At 43.2% G+C, this 20,547-nt stretch overlaps 1 protein-coding gene across 1 annotated transcript in view; it reads right to left on the bottom strand.

Annotated features, from left to right (window-relative positions):
* Positions 1 to 20,547, bottom strand: part of OPCML (opioid binding protein/cell adhesion molecule-like) — a 527,809-nt gene that overhangs the window by 89,102 nt on the left and 418,160 nt on the right. Inside the window, 1 exon segment of the mRNA XM_010844694.1 lies at positions 17,392 to 17,517. Coding sequence (XP_010842996.1) covers positions 17,392 to 17,517 — 126 coding nt within the window.

Raw genomic sequence — 20,547 nt, 5'->3', positions numbered from 1 at the left:
CCCTGTTAAATTGCTCCAGTTGTGTCCAACTCTTTGCAACCTCATGGACTGTAGCCCACCAGGCTCCTCTGTCCATGGGATTCCCCAGGCAAGAATACTGGAGTGGGTTGCCAAGCCCTCCTCCAGGGGATCTTCTGTACCCAGGGATCAAACCCAGGTCTCCTGCAGCTCCTGCATTGTAGGCAGTTTCTTTACCGCAAAGCCACCAAGATAACCTGTGTGTGTGTATGTGTGTGTGTTTGTATTCAGTTTGCTGAACACCTGAAACTTTAAGGGAAAAAAAAGAAGCATAAATAGATCTTAAGAGTGAAGGCAGGTGAGATGTGATTGCACAGGTAAGGCAAGCTACTGCAGCAATACCATGAGATATGGACATGCAGGCGGGCCAGTCAGATGCCGCAGCACAACGGTGCCTCCTGGTCCCTTTTGGAATCCTGCTGGGAACCAAACCACCTGGGCTCCCAGGAGTACAGCTCCAGCTGGAGGTGGCTCCTGAAGCTCCAGGTACATTTCACCTTAGCTTCCGTCAGACATGCTGGAAACATTGGGAGATTCTTAAACTACAGCTCGAAGTGTATGGCCATGCCTTTGCTCCAGCCCCCTTCTGGCCCCTGGGGACAGGAAGTGCTGAGGGAAAGATACTCGGAGGGTTGCTGGCAGCCTGGAGCAGAGGCAGGAGTAAAAAGACTGGGAGGGGTGCTGGGAGGGGGAGAAGGAATGGCAACGTGTGCAGCCTGGCCCCAGAGGAGGAACCTCCAGATATCCTGTGGACTGATATCCGGGGGGCCCTGCAGCCAGTGATGCTCTGAAAATAAGGCTCCTTCCTTCATTAGCAGTGCTGGGAGCATCCTTGCTGCCCACAAGGGAGACAAAGTCTTTCACTGCAGATGTAATTACTGCATCCTGTTCCAAGCGTGCAGGGACACATAAGCAGGGGCTCAGTGGAGCAAGAGGAGGCCCGAGGGAGTCCTGAGCAGAAAGCATTTCTGGCCAGCAGTGGTGTGGAGAGGGGAGGTAAGCTGAGCAGAAGGAGAGTGGGAAGGAAGAGAATTCTGGAAGCAGAGGACAGGCAGTTCTGATTACATCAGTTACTTCACTAAACATTGCTCTTAGGAAGCAAAATCATCCAGAGAATCATTAAAAGAAACCATTTGTAGCACCCCCGAGGGAGTGACTCACCAGTAAGTGATTCTGGAATGGGGAAACTGTTGATAAAATAAGAAAAGGGAAAAACAAAATGAAAAGACAGGAAGGGCTTCAGTGCCCGCCTCTTCTCACTAATGAGGCTTTGCAGACTTCCAGGAGTGGGGTGAGGCCCTTGGGCTTTGCTTCAGGTGGTCCAGGGGAGATCAGATTCCCGCACCTCCTCACAGCTCTAGTTCCTGAGTGCCAGAGTCATTCACAGCCTCCAGCTGGGAAACCCAGATTCAAAGTGGCAACCCTTTTCGCTTCAAGATTTCACTTCCCCTTGATCCCTCTCACGTCCAGTGGGGGTTCCCTCTCAGAGGCTGGGCCATTCGACAACTGGAGGGCCCCATTCCAATTAAATCCTCCACTTTATACCACAATGTGACTTCCTGTCTCCTCCATCCCTCCCTCCTCTGCCTCTCATAGGAACAGAAGCCCTAATTAAACACAGTCACTATCTTGAAGGGCTTCCCTCATAGCTCAGTTGGTAAAGAATCTGCCTGCAGTGCAGGAGACCCTGGTTCGATTCCTGGATGGGGAAGATCCCCTGGAGAAGGGATAGGCTGCCCACTCCAGTATTCTTGGGCTTCCCTGTGGCTCAGCTGGTAAAGAATCTGCTTGTAATGTGGGAGACCTGGGTTCAATGCCTGGGTTGAGAAGATCCCCTGGAGAAGGGAAAGGCTACCCACCCCAGTATTCTGGCCTGGAGCATTCCATGGACTGTATAGTCCATGGGGTCGCAAAGAGTCAGACAGGACTGAGGGACTTTCACTTTCACTCACTTTCACTATCTTGAAGAAGGAAAGAATGTCCCCGACCTCTGCCATCTTTTCTAGAGTCACGCCTTAACCTCTTCCCTGAGGAGGTAAGACTTGGCACTGGGGAAGCCTACGAAGGCCAGTGCTCCGAGGAAGAAGACCGGATGGAGACGCTGGCAGGGATGGCAGCCCAAACTTTCTGAATCTCACAGATTCATGAGCATAAGATGCTAAATTCACTTGTACGATATGTCCAAATTGAACAGTATGTGCCCAAGTGAGTCATCCCCACTCTTCGAGTGCACCCCGTTTATAAAGCCACCAAGCTTTCCAGCAAAAGTCAGAGGTTCTCCACAAGGACAGGATGGGTCAGGAGATGAGGACCACCTTCCACATCATGAGTCACCACCCTCTGGAGACCCAGTCTGGCGGGAGCCTCACTCTTGGGTAAAAATATGGCATAAAGAAACCTCAGCAGTAAGACTACCTGGTCTCTGGCATGGCGGGCAGTTTTAGAGAAGGATGGGCTAGGAGGGATGGTGGGGAAAAGAGAGAAAAGCACTTTGGGATAAGACTGGAAGTGCCCCCAACCTTCTAATGCAGATCTGACTTGAGTGTCTGTGAAACCAAGCAGGACCTGTGGGGCTCCAGGCCATAAAAGCCTTTCTATGTCCCCTATTTCTTGATTATAGAAAATAGGCTTCATTCAGCCTCTGTGACTTTCCCGAGTTCCAATAGGCAGATTCAAACAGTGGCTAATAGAGAAGGGCAGTGAGGCGGGGTGGGCGGGGGGGGGGGGAGTGTGCAGAGATAAGGAAGGAGCAGTCAAGGAATAATAGCGAGCCTTGGGGGGGCAGGGTCCTGCTTCCCTCTCAAGGGATACACAGAAAAATTATTTTTGAGCTGTTTTGCAGATACTGAAAGCCCCTCCAGATGGGAGCAGTTAACTGTGTGCTACCCACAAGCACTAGACCTCAAATGCATTGGGACAAGAAGGTTGATGATGCTGACTCTGAGTTTTCTCCCCACCAATCAATCAGAAGAATGTCCATGAGCTGATCACACCCTCCTCTTTGCACCATTACTATAAAACTCCTCACTAATGCCTCCAGGTTGAGACACAGTTTTGAGGGCATCAGCCCACTGTAGTCCCCTTTGCTTGCCAAAGCAATGAAGTTATCCTTTTCCAATGAACCTGAAATTCTGTCTCTGAGATTTAATTTGGTGTCGAGGTTCAGAGGCTGCATTCAGCTTCACCTTCCCTACCCAGCCTTCACTCCTTGCACCAAACTCCCCCTTTACCACTCAGACATTGCTTCCTAACATCTGGAGGCTAGTCTTGGAGCCTACCTGTCCCCTCATTTCCTCTGGCTTCTATAAGACAGGTACAGGATTGGTGGGTAAGCATTCAGTCATTCATAGGAGGCCTCTAATCACAGGCACTGCGCCAGGTGCTGGGAACATCACCAGTGTTTAAATCCCTTACCTGTTCTCTTCTGTTTAGGGAAGGGAGAGCTATCTTCTCTGAGTGGGATGGAGCTCACCTTCTCAAGGAAAAGTCAGTGAACCAGTGAGTCGGCTAATAAAGATAAACCACGCTTTTGATCCCAGAGCAGCCAGAGAGCTGAGCAAGTACGGAGGCTGGTGGATGCCACTCTTTCATCTTCAGTGGCAAGCCTGCTCCACAGCCCATGGGATCACCTGGATGGATGCTGTGTACATGATGTACTGAGGTGGTCATCACTGATTGCTGCAAGACTCAGAGCCAGAGTCCATGTGTCTATCTCAGCCTGAGTCTAACTGATTTAAGCCTGGAATCCCCTTAGCAACCCAGTGCTCCTTAGTCAACTCCCAGGGCCTCCCAACACCCTTGGGTCCCTAACTCATGATGGAGACAGTGGTCTTGAAATTAACCGGGAAACCCCGGCAGCTCCCTAACTGTCTGGTTTCTATAAAGAAGAGCCTTTCCCTGGTGATGAGACCTTCACCACACCACATGGCAACATCATGTTACGAGTCCCTCCCCACTCCCCTCTGAGCTCAGAGCAGGGACCGTACGAGGCTCAGCTGGCTCACACACTGCCTGTCCAGCACACAGTGAATTTAACCGGAACGACTTTGGCTTTAAACAATAGAGACCCAATTTAAAACAGTTGGAGCAAGAACAGAGCAAGTTGGAGCAAGAATAGAGAGGAACTTTGGTCCTGGAGATATAGAGGCTTTTAGGAAGAGACATAAACTGCTGTGCAGAAGGAATACCGAGAGTTACAAGAGCTCGTGGCTGGCCCTGAGGTGCTTCTGTCCACCATCAAGGGTGCTCATCCAGGAAGTAGGGAGGAAGCTCACTTTTCTGATGTTCCTTCAACAGCTGTCCAGATGTAGGAGCTCTGTGCCTAAATTAAAGTCCATTATCTCCAGAGGTGTGTGAGTGTGAAGCCAGGCTGGTTATTTTCTATTGAAGCCTACAATTTTTGTTCAGCAGCAAAAGTCACTGTGGACCCACCGCTGAGGCCAATTAGATCTACAGCACTTGTAAACCCAGTCTCAATTTTATCAGTGTCCAACTGATTTCAATGGCATAATTTGATATCGCAACAGCATAGAGGATGCTTTACAACAGACGGCAGGCAGCCCTGGATGCCTTTCCAATTCTAATTTTACTTTTGAGTTAGTTGGGATTTTCGCTTGCTAGATACATGTTAATATCCCTTCTTACATTATCATCTAAAAAGTATTTGGAATAGATACTTCCAAATTCCCTTTACCCTTCCTCTGTAAAGAAGCCTATTCCTACTGACTCCTTCCTGGTTGATAGTGGGGGAATGGAGACAAAGGTTTAGTGATCCAGCAGATTTACATAGATAATGAGTAGATCAGACATGCCATGTTCCTGGTTAAATCCTGATGCCAGAACATCTCATTTTTGCACATTCTAGTGACTTTAGAATAAAGACCAAATTCTATAAAGGACTCTATGATTCAGTCCCTGACTCCCCCACCCTAGCCCATAGTCTCTCCTGCTATCTACCTGTTAAGGTGTACAGCAAAGTGATTCAGTTTCACATACAAGTATACCATTTTTTTTTTTCAGATTCTTTTCCTTTATAGGTCACTACAAAATATTGAGTACTATACAGCAGGTTGGTTATCTATTTTATATATAATAGTGTATATCTGAGGGTTTCCCTGGTGGCTCAGACAATAAAGAATCTGCTTGCAATGCAAGAGACCCAGGTTTGATTACTGGGTGGGGAAGATCCCCTGGAGTAGAAAATAGCAACCCACTCCATGATTTTTGCCTGGAGAATCCCACGGACGGAGAGCCTGCTTGGCTACTGTCCATGGGCTCACAGAGAATCGGACGTGACTGAGCAGGCATGCACACACAGATAGTGTGTTATCTGTTAATCCCAAACTCCTAATTTATATATTGTAAATCAATTATACTTCAATTAAAAGGAAAACTGAAAAAATAATTTACTTTGTCATAGGGGAAAAATGCATGTTCTCTGCATTAGCAATTAACGCAGGTAAAATGCAACTGAAACATTTCTGATCTTTCCCAGCCATATGAAAAATAAACTTAGGATGAGTTTTCTTCTAATAAAAAAAAATGACTTAGAAATAAAAAGACAAGGTTCTTTTGTTTCTTGAAAAGCCACACCCTGTCACCTCAGAGCATTCACATGTGCTATTCCCCTCACCTGGAAGGTTTCCAGTTGGCCTGGCTCTATCACAGAACTGTATCCCCATCCTTAACTGCTATTCATCTTCCTTTTCTTGGCCATGAGGTGTGGCTTGTGGGATCTTAGTTCGCTGACCAGGGATCGAACCCCTGTCCCCAGCAGTGGAAGCATGGAGTCCTAACCACTGAACCACCAGAGAAGTGTCTCCTCTTCATCTCCTCTGTCTGTTTCAAGCATCACTACCTCAGGAAAGACTTACCTAGTCTAGCTCACACCACTCTGTCACCCATCCTTAGAGCAATTGCTACACTCAGAAATGACCTATTTTTGATGATCCAGCTAATGACTATCTCTCTGTCTAGACTATAAGCGCCACGAGGGCAAGAATTATACCTGCTTTACACATCATTGTTGCTGTAGAGGGAAACAAATATTAGTGCACCGAACAAAGGAATGAGTTAATGCAAAAGAAAGAACACCATCTTACAACAGATATCTGGCGGCATTCCCAATTCCAATTTTGCATTTGAGTTACTGGGGCTTTTCACCTGGTACTTCTGTCACTCGGTCACTAAGTCATGTCTGACTCTGTGACCCCATGGACTGCAGCACACCAAGCTTCCCGTCCTTCACTTTCCTGGAGCTTGCTCAAACTCATGTTCATTGAGTCAGTGATGCCATCCAACTATCTCATCCTCTGTCGCCTGCCTCCTGCCTCAGTCTTTTCCAGCATCAGGGTCTTTTCCAATGAATCAGCTCTTTGTATCTAGTGGCCAAAGTACTGGAGCTTCAGCTTCAGTAGCAATCCTTCCAATGAATATTCAGGACTGATTTCCTTTAGGATTGACTGGTTTGATCTTGCTGTCCAAGGGACTCTTAAGAGTCTTCTCCAGCACCACACTTTGAAAGCATCAGTTCTTCAGTGCTCAGCCTTCTTTATGAGCCAACTCTCACATCTGTACCTGACTTCTGGAAAAACCACAGCTTTGACTATCCAGATCTTTGTTGGCAAAGTGATATCTATGCTTTTTTTTATTCACACTCAGTATAATACATGTTAATATACATTCTTATTTTTATAATCTAAAAAGTCCGAGGAATAAGGTAAGGTTACTCCAGGGCAGCCTTATTTCTGATCTATATTGTTGATCAACTTGGTGTAGAGGGTGAGAAGCATTAAGTATAGTCACACATGAAGAATCACAGCTCAAGATCTCATGATGGCTTCTGCTAAGGTAAGTTATTTCACCTGGGTCCTTAGAAAGAAAACTCTGAGGATTGTTTTCTATTTCCTAATGAGGGCTTCTCCTCAGGGAGGAAGAGACAAGGATACTCCCAAGGCATTGAGCCCACATTCCTAGTTCTTCAGGCTTCAACTCATCACTTTGGAGCCAGGGTCAGGGCCATCAGCTACATCAGCTCCATGCTGATGCTGGTTGCCCGCATCCCTCCGACAGGATGCTCTGCCCTCCCCTGCTCACACAAAAGAACTTTAGTCTCCCAAAGAAGAAATTCACAGGGATTTATGACTCAATCAACTCACCCAAAAGGAGCATAAATGGGATTAGTTTTAATATTGTTAAGTTGCAAAAAAACAGGCATATGTGCGTGCCAAAGCGAAAATGTACGCAAGCAAAGGAGGAAAACATATGGGAGCCCATATGGCGAAAAGCACATGGCTAGACCTTCACACACTTCTCATTTACAACAAGAACCAAAGTTAGTGAACATGAATTTGCTTTGCAAAAATATGAGAGGAACAGCTTGTTTGCCCATAACTGTTCCACTGAGCAAGATAGGGGTAACCTTGATTTCTCAACTCAGACACCTCTTTCTGACACTCCGGGGATTAATTAGGCTCTTCACACAACTTCAGATTAGAAACAAGAATCCTGGCTGCCTCTCAGAGAGACAGAGAAGTGGGCGCAGGACTGGGTAGAGGCAGTGGGTCAACTGATGGCAATCCCATCTGTGGCTGGCACTGGTACCTGGGGTGACTCAGAAGAGAAATGAGGTTGGTGGGTCTCTGCAGGTTTTTCTTAATTGAAGCAGAGAAGCGATGGAGACCTACTGCAGACAGTGGCAGGGAAGTGGTTTCCACTTGGAGGCTGTGTTTTTCTCAGCACAACATTGAGTGGTGGCTAGAAACTGTCCAGATGCAAGAAGGTAGGTGTGGAATTAGAGAGGAGAATGTAAGAGCAGGGGTGCCCCAGATAACAAGCGGAATTTGATAAAATACATCACTTTATATTGTACCCGTTCAATCTTTGTACAGCAGACAAAGATGAACTTGGAAAACAAGGACAATGTTCCTTTCACAGATCTCCCACTGTAGTCACCTGTGAGTCATTTGCCATTAACTTTTTCAAGCCTGTTTCTTTGCCTGGGAAATATTTCTTCTCTGACCTATTTTAGAGGCTTGCTATAAACCCTCTTGAAATGATGCCTGTGGAAATATTTTATAAACAGTACTTTCTTACGTAAGCATGTTGTTAGTGGAAACCTAGAGGTCCATCTTACTTATGATTCCTAGTTTGCATTTTTTAATTTGAAGTAATTATTGATTTAATGGCAACCCACTCCAGCATTCTTGTCTGAAAAATTGCAAGGGTCAAGCAGCCTGGCAGGCTACAGTCCGTGGGTTCTCAAAGAGTCGGACATGACTGAGCTACTAAGCACACACACATACAAAAGGTTGAAAAGATAGTAGAGAGAGGTCTGTGTACTCATCGCCAGCTCCCCCAGTGGTGGTATCTTTTCTAACTAAAGCATGTCATTAAGGCAGGTGATTGATTGGGCACGGCACAGTTAACCACGTGATTGGGCTGAGATATTTGTTTTTTTTGGTTGTACCTATATTTTATACCTTTGTGTCTAATTCTAACATTTCATCATGCATATCAATTCATCTAACTACCCCAATAATTGAAGCACGGAGCTGTCTCTTGACGGCAAAGCAAGTGCTTTGAACTACTTCCTTCCCTCCCCTGCACCAGCCGCTGGCCACCACTGACAGGTTATGCATCTTGACACTTTTTCCATTTAGGGAATGTTTTAAAAGTGGAATCATACAGCATCCTACCCTTTGACAATGACTCTGTGCATTCCTATAATGCCCTCAGGTCCACCTATGATGTCAACTGACATAATAGTTCATTTACTTTTTATTGCTGAAATACATTTTAAGGTGTGGGTGTAGCCAGACACCCCTTGAAGGACAAGTGAAGTGAAGTCGATCAGTCATGTCCGACTCTTTGCTACCCCATGGACTGTAGCCTACCATGCTCCTCTGTCCATGGGATTTTCCCGGCAAGAAACTGGAGTGGATTGCCATGTCCTTCTCCAGAGGATCTTCCTGACCCAGGAATCGAACCTGGGTCTCCCACATTGTAGGCAGACACTTTACTGTCTGAGCCACCAGGAAGTCCTTGAAGGACATTTGGACTATTTCCCAGTTTGCCTATTACAAATAAAACTGCTGTGTCATTCTGAATTTTCAGGTGGATCAGAGAGGCACTGAATGACTAATGAATGACTCATGATGTTAAAGAGTAAGAGACAAAGACAGAGGTAGGCATAATAATGCATAATAAGAAAGGCACAATTATAAATATTAGCACTTTCCTTTCAGGGCTACTGGGGCAGTAAATTAGCTAAAACATGTAAAGTGTATAACAGGGCTTGACATACAGTAAGCATGATGTTAACATAACCAGCTCTCAGGATGGCTGTAAGCTACAAGGATTCTAAGAAGAAATTTAAATTAAAACATGGCACAAAGGCAATTTAGAACACTGTTGGCAACTCATGTGTGTGTGCCCAGTGCAATTATAAGCCTTCCATTCATTCTCTCTTTTGGTCCTGGTAATCATCTGAGGAAGTTGGCATAAATAGCCCCATTCTGCAGTCTAGGAGACTGGGAATCCTGGAGATGATGTGGTTTTTCTAAAGTCACTCAGGCAGTTAACTGCTTGGGCCAGATTTCAATCCCAGGTTACAAGAATCTGAAGCCTAGCTCTATCTAGAAGCTTAAGCTCCAATACTTTGGCCACCTGATGCCAAGAGCTGACTCACTGGAAAAGACCCCGATGTTGGGAAAGATTGAGGGCAGGATGAGAAGGGGGCAACAGAGGATAAGATTGTTGGATGGCATCATCAACTCAATGGCCAGGAGTTTGAGCAAACTCCGGGAGGTAGGGAAGGACAGGAAAGCCTGGCATGCTGCAGTCCATGGAGTCGCAAAGAGTCAGACATGACTGACTGAATAACTACAATCCAGAAGCTAACCCTGCCAGCCACGAGGAGCTGACACCTATACATGAGTATGAGTTGGAACTTCCTTTATTTGGAATGTGAGGGACTTGGTAATTTCTTTTAAGAAGTCCTTCTCAAGGACATCCAGGATGAAAAAGAAGAGTTGGAGTGGAAACATTCTGGGACCAGTATATCTGCTAACCTCAACACCTGGCAGAGAGAACAGGAGGGAGACTGACCTGCTCAGCCAGGTCAGGACCAAGGATGAGGATCCTGCTGGAATTATCCCCCTTAGATGGAATTCACTTATCTAGCACTGTCATATCCAGAACAAAGCTGCACCCCGCCCCCCTCAGGATATGTGCGTGCTTGCTAAGTCGCTTCAGTCCTGTCTGACTCTGCGACCCCATGGACTGTAGCCCTCCACGGTCCCCTGTCCATGGGATTTTCCAGGCAAGAATACTGGAGTAGGTTGCCATGTCCTCCTCCAGGGGATCTTCTAGACCCAGAAGTCTAACCTGAATCTCTCCTGCATGGGCAGGCATGTTCTTTACCACTAGCGCCACCTGGAAAGCCCCAGGATATGTGTACTTAACACTTATTCCTTATCTTGTTTTACTTGCTTTCATTTTAGATTAAATGGTCTTTATTCTTTATTATTTATCCCTTTTACAATAAATTTGATTTTTTTTTTTACTTTTAACGTTTTTAGCTTTTATGTTTTTGCTTGATTTTTAAAATCTTTTGTTCTTGATTCAGTATAAAATGTAGTTGTCTAACAACATTGTAAAGCCACTATACCTCCAAAATTAAAAAAAAAATAAAGATTATGTTATGTTGCAGAGACAAAGCTATTACTTATTCTTGAAAGCTCAAAGTCTTTCCTCAGAGAATGCCGTCCCCCACCATGTCCTTCTTAGTCAGGACTCATCAACTTGGTTATGTGGACTTCTTTTTTTCAAGGAGGAATTAAAAATACTTTATCTGTGAATTCAGAATCACACAGAAGTTATCTTTACAGTTCAATTTATTATATAGAAATCACTTGAGTTTTATATCTTCAGTTAAATTCTTAACTGAGATTACAATACTTTGTAAAAAAAAGATTGCTACATTAATTCAGTACTTTTTCTAGCATACCAAATTGAAAGGAAAGTGAAAGTGTTAGTCGCTAAGTCATGTCAGACTCTTTGCAACCCCATGGTCTATAGGCTGTCAGGCTCCTCTGTCCATGGGATTCTCCAGGCAAGAATACTGGAGTGGGTTGCATCCCCTTCTCCAGGGGATCTTCCTGACCCATGGATCGGACCTGAGTCTCCTGCATTGCAGGTGGATTCTTTACCATTGAGCCACCAGGAATACATACAGAAGTTCAAACTTCAGATTTATGGCACACAGTCTTCAAATCAACACAGACATTCCTTAAAGTCACCAAATCATTCACATGTCATATTTGCAATTCTGAGCTGTTATATACAGAATAGCTCTCCTTTAAATACAGCAAAATTGACATGCCATGAAGCTTCAAGTTGTATAATCAAGCCAAGGACTCAAAGTTGTGCCATCTCTTAAAAGATTTGGCATTTCTGGACAAAAACGCTCAACATGTAAAGAAGGTTAAGAACAATTCCTCCTCCTTATTACAGTTTATGAAAAAGAGAGAGAAAGAGAAGTAGATAGAAAAAAATGCAGATGCTAAAAGGCACACATGGCTTTAGGAAGCATTGACAATTCTGATACCAGAGAAGGAAGGAGAGATAGAAGAACTACCAAAAACTGGAACAACAATTTAAATAGTATTTTAGGGTTATGTTAGTCGTTATCCAGACCTCAAACACTGAGGCACAAACAATTGATATGTACGATGTTATTACAGTTTTTAAAAGGAGGCCAAACGACACCCATTCTACTCAAGAAAACAGAAAAGCCCGTAATACATTTTTAAACTGCTTCCATCAACGACCACTCACGTTAAGGCATAAAGGAGTCAGTTTCAGTTACCTGGAAAACTCACTTCTGTGGAATTGCTCATTCTCTTGCTCCCTGAGGTATTACTGAATATGAGTCGACTGTAGCAGCAACTCACTCACAGGTGAATAGCTGTCATCTTAAAACCTCCATGGAGAGGACACAGAAAAGAAGACTTTATCCCTCCCAAACATCTGGCCTTTCCAAGCATGCACTGGAAATGCACCAGGTATGGAGGCCCTGCAGGGGGTTACATGGCACCCTGAGAGAAGACGCTCCTTCCAGCCCCACAGCCTGTCCCGCCATGTATCCCAAACACACTGGCCCCTTGCCTGTCCACTTTGGGGGCCTGTTCTGGGACCTGCCCATTTTTCCCTGGCCTGGGATTGCAGCATGATCCTAGTTCCTAAGCTGCAGGTCACTCAGAACATATTTCCGTGTGTGTGAAGTCTATTAAACAAGTGTCACATTTTCTAGTAAATCCAATAAATGCCTAAAATAAATCCAATAAGTACCCAAAGTAAAAATCTAAACTATGAAAACCTGAAATTAGGGAATAAACACCTAAAAAATACCTAACAATCAAGTTAGTTTAAAGGGGCTCCAAGGAAAGTGGCAATGATGGGAACATTGACACCATGGAAACTGGCAAACGCCACCAGGCCTCCCTTCCCTTCCCGCCCTCAGCCCTAGTCAATTTTTAACATTTACCAGCAGTATGACCTAAAACTCTGCCTTTTTCAGCTATCATTTCAGGCATACATCATATTCCTGTGTTTTGAGCTGAAATTTCCGTGCATTGTGTCTATGTAATTTTTTTTTAAGGTTTTTTTTTTTTTTTGATGTGGAACATTTTTTAAAGTCATTATTGGATTTTTACAATATTGCTTCTGTTTTACGTTTTGGTTTTTTGGCCATGAGGTATGTGGGATCTTAGCTCTCTGACCAGGGATGGAACCCATGCCCTCTGCAGTGGAAGCAAAGTCTTAACCACTGGACTTCCAGGAAGTCTCTACACACTTTTTATATTTCAGAGATTCCTCATAGTTTCATATCCACAAATGCTTCCTCTTCTCTAGTGTGATCATGAGTTTGCTCACCTTTACCTTTTCTTCTATGGTTTCTTGAGATTGGCATGTGCTTAGTCTGTCATCTTAAACCATAACCACAATTCTTAATCTTTAATAATCTGGTCATTAAAATATTCTTTTTCTAAATGGAACTTGGTTATTCATTCTTGTATATGGTACCCAAATTTAAACAATCGTATTCAAACATTGCATTAACATTTCGGAACATAGCTGTCCAGTAATCTATGTTCTCTGGTGCAATTTTGTTGGAATTTCAAAGGAAACGCCATTACAACTTCTATTTCTTACTCTTGCTGGATGGACTAAACAATCAGTTGTTCTAAAAATGCTATTTGATGTTCAAGTTGTATTGGCTGATCTTCTAAACTTTTACAAACAACTTCCCAAAGTTACCTTAACTCCAAGTGAGAAGGAGCATCCTTCTAAAAGTAAATATTGGTGGTCACCTGCAGGTACAAATTTGAAATGTGCAAATCTCTCAGGTTCCAGTGCTTTTCAAACTCAGGAAACAAGGCTTTGAGTTTATATGTTGAAATGTCATTGGGAGGGGGAAGAGAATAGAAGAAAAAAGAGACAGCAAAGTGAAGGCCAGAGCAAGGGAAAGACAAAAGGGAATTTGAAAGTTGAACATGGGCTGGGAGACTTAAAGGCGAGAGAGAAAATGTAAATTTAATATTCTTTTGTTTTTGAGGCTGAATTCCAAATACTGTGTTATATAAAAGATTAAGAATGTGGATGAATCTTCCATATTTTAAGCGGGAAACAAACTTTACCGCAAAGCCATTATGAAGAATTGCTTTAAAACATTTCCATAAAATCAAAGTGCCTTTCAAGAGATTCCTAGGCTGAGAGAACTGTGTGTTTAGAACCAAATAAATGCATTCTTGGATTTCAAGCATTTATAAAGACATGTGATTTTACCAAAAACGTAGAAGCTGGTGTGATGGTTAGACATATTTTTTTATATAACATAAATCAAAATTCTCCCTGACTTACAGCAAAATTTCCACAGGGCTTGTATCTTTGGGAACACAAGCTACAGCTGTATTTATATTAAAGTTGAGCTTCCTGATACCCCTTATGATTCTTTTAATATTCTTGTTAATATTACTTTACAATATTGACATTTTGGATTTCAATATCTGAGGTCTTTACGCAAAGGGTGTCGGGGGATTTATTATCATTATCTTTCCCTATAACAAGGCAGGTGCTGAAATATGTGTTCTCAATGCATATGGAGAACATTAGATGGTGAAATTTTGAACAATGATCCTGGTAAAAAATCCAGTGTCCATTTGTAAGTGCTTCTCACATAGTTAATGTTCCAAACTAGGGGGGCACTTTCGGGTCATTTCCTATATCTTTATGTGTTTAGTTTTTAAGTTTTATTGGGATTTAATTCACATACAATGAAATGCACTTATTTTTAGCATAGCATTGATTAGTTTTTGCTAATTTAAGCAGCAATATAATAACCACCCTGCTCAAGATTTTCATCACCCCCAAAAATGCCCCTTGTACCCCTTTGTAGATAATTATTAAAAATCCCTACCCTACATCATAATTGACTTGATTTCAGTCACTCTAGATTAATTTTTGCCTGTTGTAGAATTTCATATGAATGACATCAGTGTCTAATTTTTTGCTTTTTTTCTTTAGCATAATGCTTTTGAGGCTCATCCATTTTCTTACATGTATCAGTGATTTGTTCCTTTTAATTGCTGAGAAGCCATCTGCTGCTTAAATTTACTACGATTTAGCTATTTTACCTGTTGAGGGTTCTGGCTTACTTCTAGTTTGAGGCTATTACAAATAAAGCTGCTATGAACATTTATATACAATGCATATCTGTGGACATAGGTTTTCATTTATCTCTGGTGAATTCCTAGAAGTGGAATTGCTGGGTCAGATGCTAAGTGTATGTTTATCTTTATAGCAAGGTGCAGTTTTCCATAGCGTTGATGCTATGGAGAATGCAGCTCTTTAGTCTCTTTCCTGTTTGCCCATTTCTGTTTCCTGTGACCTTAAAAGAACATAATTATATTAGTGAGATCATCAGGCAGTTTAACCTAACTCGGGACCTGTGCTCTCCTGAATGTAAACCATGCCTCCTCTAACCTGCTGACTCTTTTCTTAGATAAAAAGAAGACCAACTCTCTGCCTCTAAGATCCCTCCCTTCCGCCATCAAGCAATCCTGCAAGCAGATCACGCAGGGGCAAGACAACTAAAGAGAGCAGTCCATACGCGATGGAGATGTAGAACCCAGACTGCCACCTTGAAGACTCACTGATTCTTCCCCCTTCCTCCCTTAAAAACTCTCCTAGCCCACAGAACCCTCAGAGTTGGTCTCTGGACACGAGCCCACCATTTCCCCAGATGGCTGGCTTTTCTGATTAAAGCATCTTTCCTTTCTACTGATGCTTGCCTCTCAAATTACTGGCTTTTGGAGGTGAGCAGCCAAACCTGAGTTAGGTAGCAATGCCATTTCACAGTCCCAGAGTCAGTGTATGAGAGTTCAGTTGCTCCACAACCCCACCAACACTTGATATGGTCTGTCTTTTTAATTTCTCTCATTCTAGTATTTGTGTACTGGAGTTCTATTACGGCTTAATTTTCATTTCTAAGACAGATACGTTTAGCATGTTGCTTATTCCATTCATGTATCTTCTTTTGTGAATTGTCTGTTTCAATGTTTTGTTCACTTCAAGGTAGGCTGTTAGCAATATAAGAATTCTTCACATAGTGTAGATGTAAAATCTTTGTCAGGTGTGTGTATGGCAAAGGTTTTCACCTAGTCTTTGACTTGTCATTTTGTTTACTCAATGGTGTTTTTAATTTTGATGAACCCAGTTATGAGCTGAATTTCATCCCCACCCCCACCAAAAAAATAAAATAAAATAAATAATACCTAGTCCCAATGCCTCAGAAAGTGACCTTATTTGGAAATAGGGAATTTACAGAGGTAATTAAGATAATTTATTTTTCAGTAAAGAGTCGGACACAACTGAGCGACTGAACTGAACTGATTGTTCAGTCACTCAATCATGCCCAACTCTTTGCAACTCCACAGACTTTTCCTTCTGTGGGATTCTCCAGGCAAGAATCCTGGAGTGGGTTGTCATTCCCTCCTCCAGGGGATCTTCCCAACTCAAGGATCAAACCCACGTCTTGTGCATTGCAGGTGGATTATTTACTTCTGATCCATCAGGAAAGCCCAATTAAGATTACATGAGGTCATAAAACAACATCCCCAATCCAGTATGTTTGATGTTCCTATAGCAAGGGAAAATCTGACACGGGAAGGTGCACATGGGAAGATGTGACAATGACAGCAGGGAGGGGGTGATGCACCTACAAGCCGGAAACACCAAAGATGCTGGAAAAGGACGAGAAGCTTGAGGAGAGGCACAGACAGACGTCCCCTCCCAGGTCTCAAAAGGGACAACCCTGCCTACACCCTGATCACAGGCATCCCGCCTCCAGAACTACAAGGAAATACATTTCTGTTGTTTAAGCCATGAGCACCGCAGTACTTCGTTATGGGAACCACAGAAAAATAATACAAAACACATTTATCATTCTTCTCTTACGCTTAGAGCTTTTAGTGACCTAGCAAGTCCTTGTCTAGTTCAACATTCCTAAGATTTATTCTTAGGTTTTCCTCTAGATTTATATTATTTTTATATCACACACAGGCACACTCCACACATTTTCCTTTTCACTGGGTTTCACTTTTAGATTTTCTAATGCCTGAGAGAGCACTTGTTTCTTATATAATTTATAGAATTTATCATGGTTTCCGTTAACAGGGTAAATACACCAAGTGGCTCTTTGCCCATCTCTTCAAGTTCAACTCGGAGTAAGTTTTATTTCCAAAAGGATAAGATCTGCTGTTCTTTGGGGTCCCTCCCTATTAAGTTGGAGATGACCATGGCTAAAGTCTTAATACCAATCACCGAGTTCCCAGCACAGCAGGCGCGAGAGTACTTAACTCTCTCTATCACTTTTTACCACTCTGGATAAATGTTCTGAAAACACTGAGAAGGAGATCCTTTCTCTCCTAGATGTACAAAAACACCAATATTTTCAGTGCACTTTCTAGCACTCTACTTCAAGAAAGGACAGAGCACCCTTTGACGAGTGCATCTCCACCTTGAGATATTAGTGTCTTTGTTGTAAGTTACTCTTATGGTACCTCTGCCCTTCATAGTTGGGAAAACAAAAAGCTTCTAAGGAAGGTCATGAAAGGGCCTGGGGAAATGATTCAGTAAATGTTCTCTATAAATCCTTCAGAATTCCAGTGACAGAGGCATGTGGTCTCTTTGCTCATCCATCACTGAGCTACAAATACAGCATTGTTTTCTGACTCCTCAAGTTCTGTTGTGCATTAGAAGCGAGACTTCACTATACCAACTCTGAAAACTTCCTCCAGGGAAATGCCTTACCCTTGACTGACAGGTGTCTCCACGTCACCGTTGGCTCTGGTCTGCCGATAGCAAGACACAGCAGGGTCACGCTGCTCCCCTCATTCACGGTGACATCTGAGGAGATGTTCATGATCTGGGGAGGGACTGGAAAGAGACAGAGGAGAAAAGACATGTATGAGAAGGATTCTTTGCAGTAAAGGAGGCATCAGCCTCACATGCATTCAAATAGCATGGATATTATTCTCAATCACAATTTCAGTTTATTACACTTGATTCAGCAAGGAATGTAACCATTAACACAACATGTACAGGGCATTCCTGGAAGCAGTTCTATGTAAGGTCTGGCCACAGCAGGAGGCAGGTGTGTGTGTGTGAGGGTGGCGTTCTGAGCAAGCAGTAACTGAAGAGACAGGCATTACTGACGGTGGATGGAAAAGTAGAACCAAAGGGAAAATACAAAGTGCTTTTAAGAGTTCCTGTCTACCTGCGTGCAACAATCTCATCACACTTCCCTCTCTGATCGCCCCTTCGCTTTTCCTCTTCTCTTCCTATCTGAAAACACACAGCTCATCTTTCAAGGGACATCAAAGGTCACTTCCCCTTTGCAGTTTTCCCTCACCTCTTCCCAAATCCTGAAAAGAGAACCCCCCACCTCCCCTAGCAAAGGAACTGGATGTGTTGTCCTTACAGTTGATTATTTTATACCTGCTTCACTCTCTTTTATTCTCACTTTATTTTTTTAAATATATGTAAACACATTTTTAATGGGAGTGCGATTGCTTTATAATGTCGTGTTAGTTTCTGCTCTACAACAATGTGAATCGGCTCTGTGTATATTTCCCCTCCCTCTTGAGTCTCCCTTCCACCCCTCCCCCATCCCACCCCTCTAGGTCATCACAGAGTGATGAGCTGAACTCCCTGTGCTGTACAGCAGCTCCCCACTAGCACTCTGTTTTACACATGGTAGTATATTTATGTCAATCTTCATCTTCCAGTTCATCCAGCTCCTTCCTTTTTCACCCCCACCCTACCCATGTCTATGCCTGTCTCTTTACCTAGAGAGTGAGGTGCTGAAAGATAAGGATGGAATGACATCCACCTCTATTCCACAGTGTCTGGCACAAGGCTGATGTGGGTACCTGCTTAACTCCTCTTTGAAAGAAAGATCCCAAAACCTATTGAACAAATCTGAAAACTAAGAGGGGTGGGGCAAAGCTTCTAATGGAGGATTTCTGATACTGAAAGCTTTCTTCTCAATGGAGTATTACTCAGCCATTAAAAAGAATACATTTGAATTAGTTTTAATGAGGTGGATGAAACTGGAGCCTATTATACAGAGTGAAGTAAGCCAGAAAGAAAAACACCAATACAGTATACTAATGCATATATATGGAATTTAGAAAGACGGTAACAATAACCCTGTATACGAGACAGCAAAAGAGACGCTGATGTATAGAACAGTGTTTTGGACTCTGTGGGAGAGGGAGAGGGTGGGATGATTTGGGAGAATGGCATTGAAATATGTATAATATCATATATGAAACGAGTCGCCAGTCCAGGTTCGATGCACGATACTGGATGCTTGGGGCTGGTGCACTGGGACGACCCAGAGGGATGGTATGGGGAGGGAGGAGGGAGGAGGGTTCAGGATGGGGAACACATGTATACCTGTGGCAGATTCATTTTGATATATGGATTTTAAATTGTTCTTAATAAAAAGATAAAAAAAAATAAAAATAAAAACAGAGAACAACAACAACAAAAAAAGAACGGTCGGCAGAGAGAGGAGCTCCAAGCTTATATCTATGCTGATTTATTCCAACTGCCAGTTTAATTATGAATTAGCAAACAGGTAGAGTCCTAGGAGATTCCGAACCACCTGGGTCAGTGGTGGAAGAGAGTTATAGCTGATGCTTGATCCAGAAAACCCTGCAGCCTGGAGTTTTATGCTGCTGAGACCATAGAGGTAAGTCTTTTTCAAGGAGAAGCCATAAGTAACATGGAGAACATTTGCCATCATAAGGGAATCCACGTTAGCAAATAAATAAAATGTCCCTGGCTTATAAATCTGCCACGTTTTGGATTATTTCTGCATTAGGAATTGGTCTGAAACTTCATTGCACATATTTTACCAAAACACACAGTGGGAAAGAATAGTGTGCTTTCTAACTACATTGCACTCTCATGAGAAAACCCTACTCCTTGTTTTTTCAGTATTTTCCAGCTTGTTAAAAAATCATTCCTGGCTTAGAAATGTCAATACTTTTTTCTCATTTTTATAAAGCAACAACTTCAGTGCACCTTCCAAAATATTCTCAGAATAACATCCGCTTATTTGGACGGGTTAGGCTGTCTGAAGCGCTCTTTCTCGAGACCCAAGCATCTCACTTACTGTAAGGTGGACACAGCTGAGGCGGGAGGGTGGGGGGCATAGCTGATCAATGGAGGATGATTTAGGACATTGGATCTGTGATGTCCAAGGATGGTTCACTTAGTACAGCCCCCAATTTAGAGCTACAATTTCCAGATGTGTTTGTCTGATAATTTAAAAGGTGCTGGGTTAGGAGATATTGGCAAAATTCTACAGATATTTGGGGGACATCCCCTTTTCCCACAGTGTGTGGACAGTGCCCCCCACTAGGAGGGAGCCTCCTGGAGTGGGATCCTGGAAGTTGACCCCAATGTTTCACCAAGCCCCAGGCACTGCCCTCTATACCCTCTGCAGGCCCACACTGTCCTCTGTCACTTCCCACAAAGGAGGAAATATAAGGACAGCATGAAGGGTGAGGGTTGCCAGCAAGACAGGAAACATAGACAGTAAAGTGGGAGAAAGGAAAAGTTTTTCTGTTTTCAATCATGCATCATTATTAATACATAATATGTAATAATAGGTATTAGGGCTTCTCAGGTGGCTCACTGGTAAAGAATCCACCTGTACTGCAGGAGATGTGGGTTTGATCCCTGGGTTGGGAAGATCCCCTAGAGAAGGAAACGGCAACCCACTCCAGTATTCTTGCCTTGGAAATCCAGTGGACAGAGGAGACTGTTGGACTGCAGTCTATGAGGTTGCAAAGAGTCAGACACAACTGAGCAACCAAACCACTACAATATTAGGTATTGCTTATTAACATATGATTTGTTTGCAAATAGCTTACATGTGCATTATCTCATGAC

The sequence above is a fragment of the Bison bison genome, unplaced genomic scaffold (genome assembly GCF_000754665.1).
Source record: "Bison bison bison isolate TAMUID 2011002044 unplaced genomic scaffold, Bison_UMD1.0 scf7180017864205, whole genome shotgun sequence".
Taxonomy (NCBI): Eukaryota; Metazoa; Chordata; class Mammalia; order Artiodactyla; family Bovidae; genus Bison; species Bison bison.
This window is presented reverse-complemented; position numbering and strand designations above follow the sequence as displayed.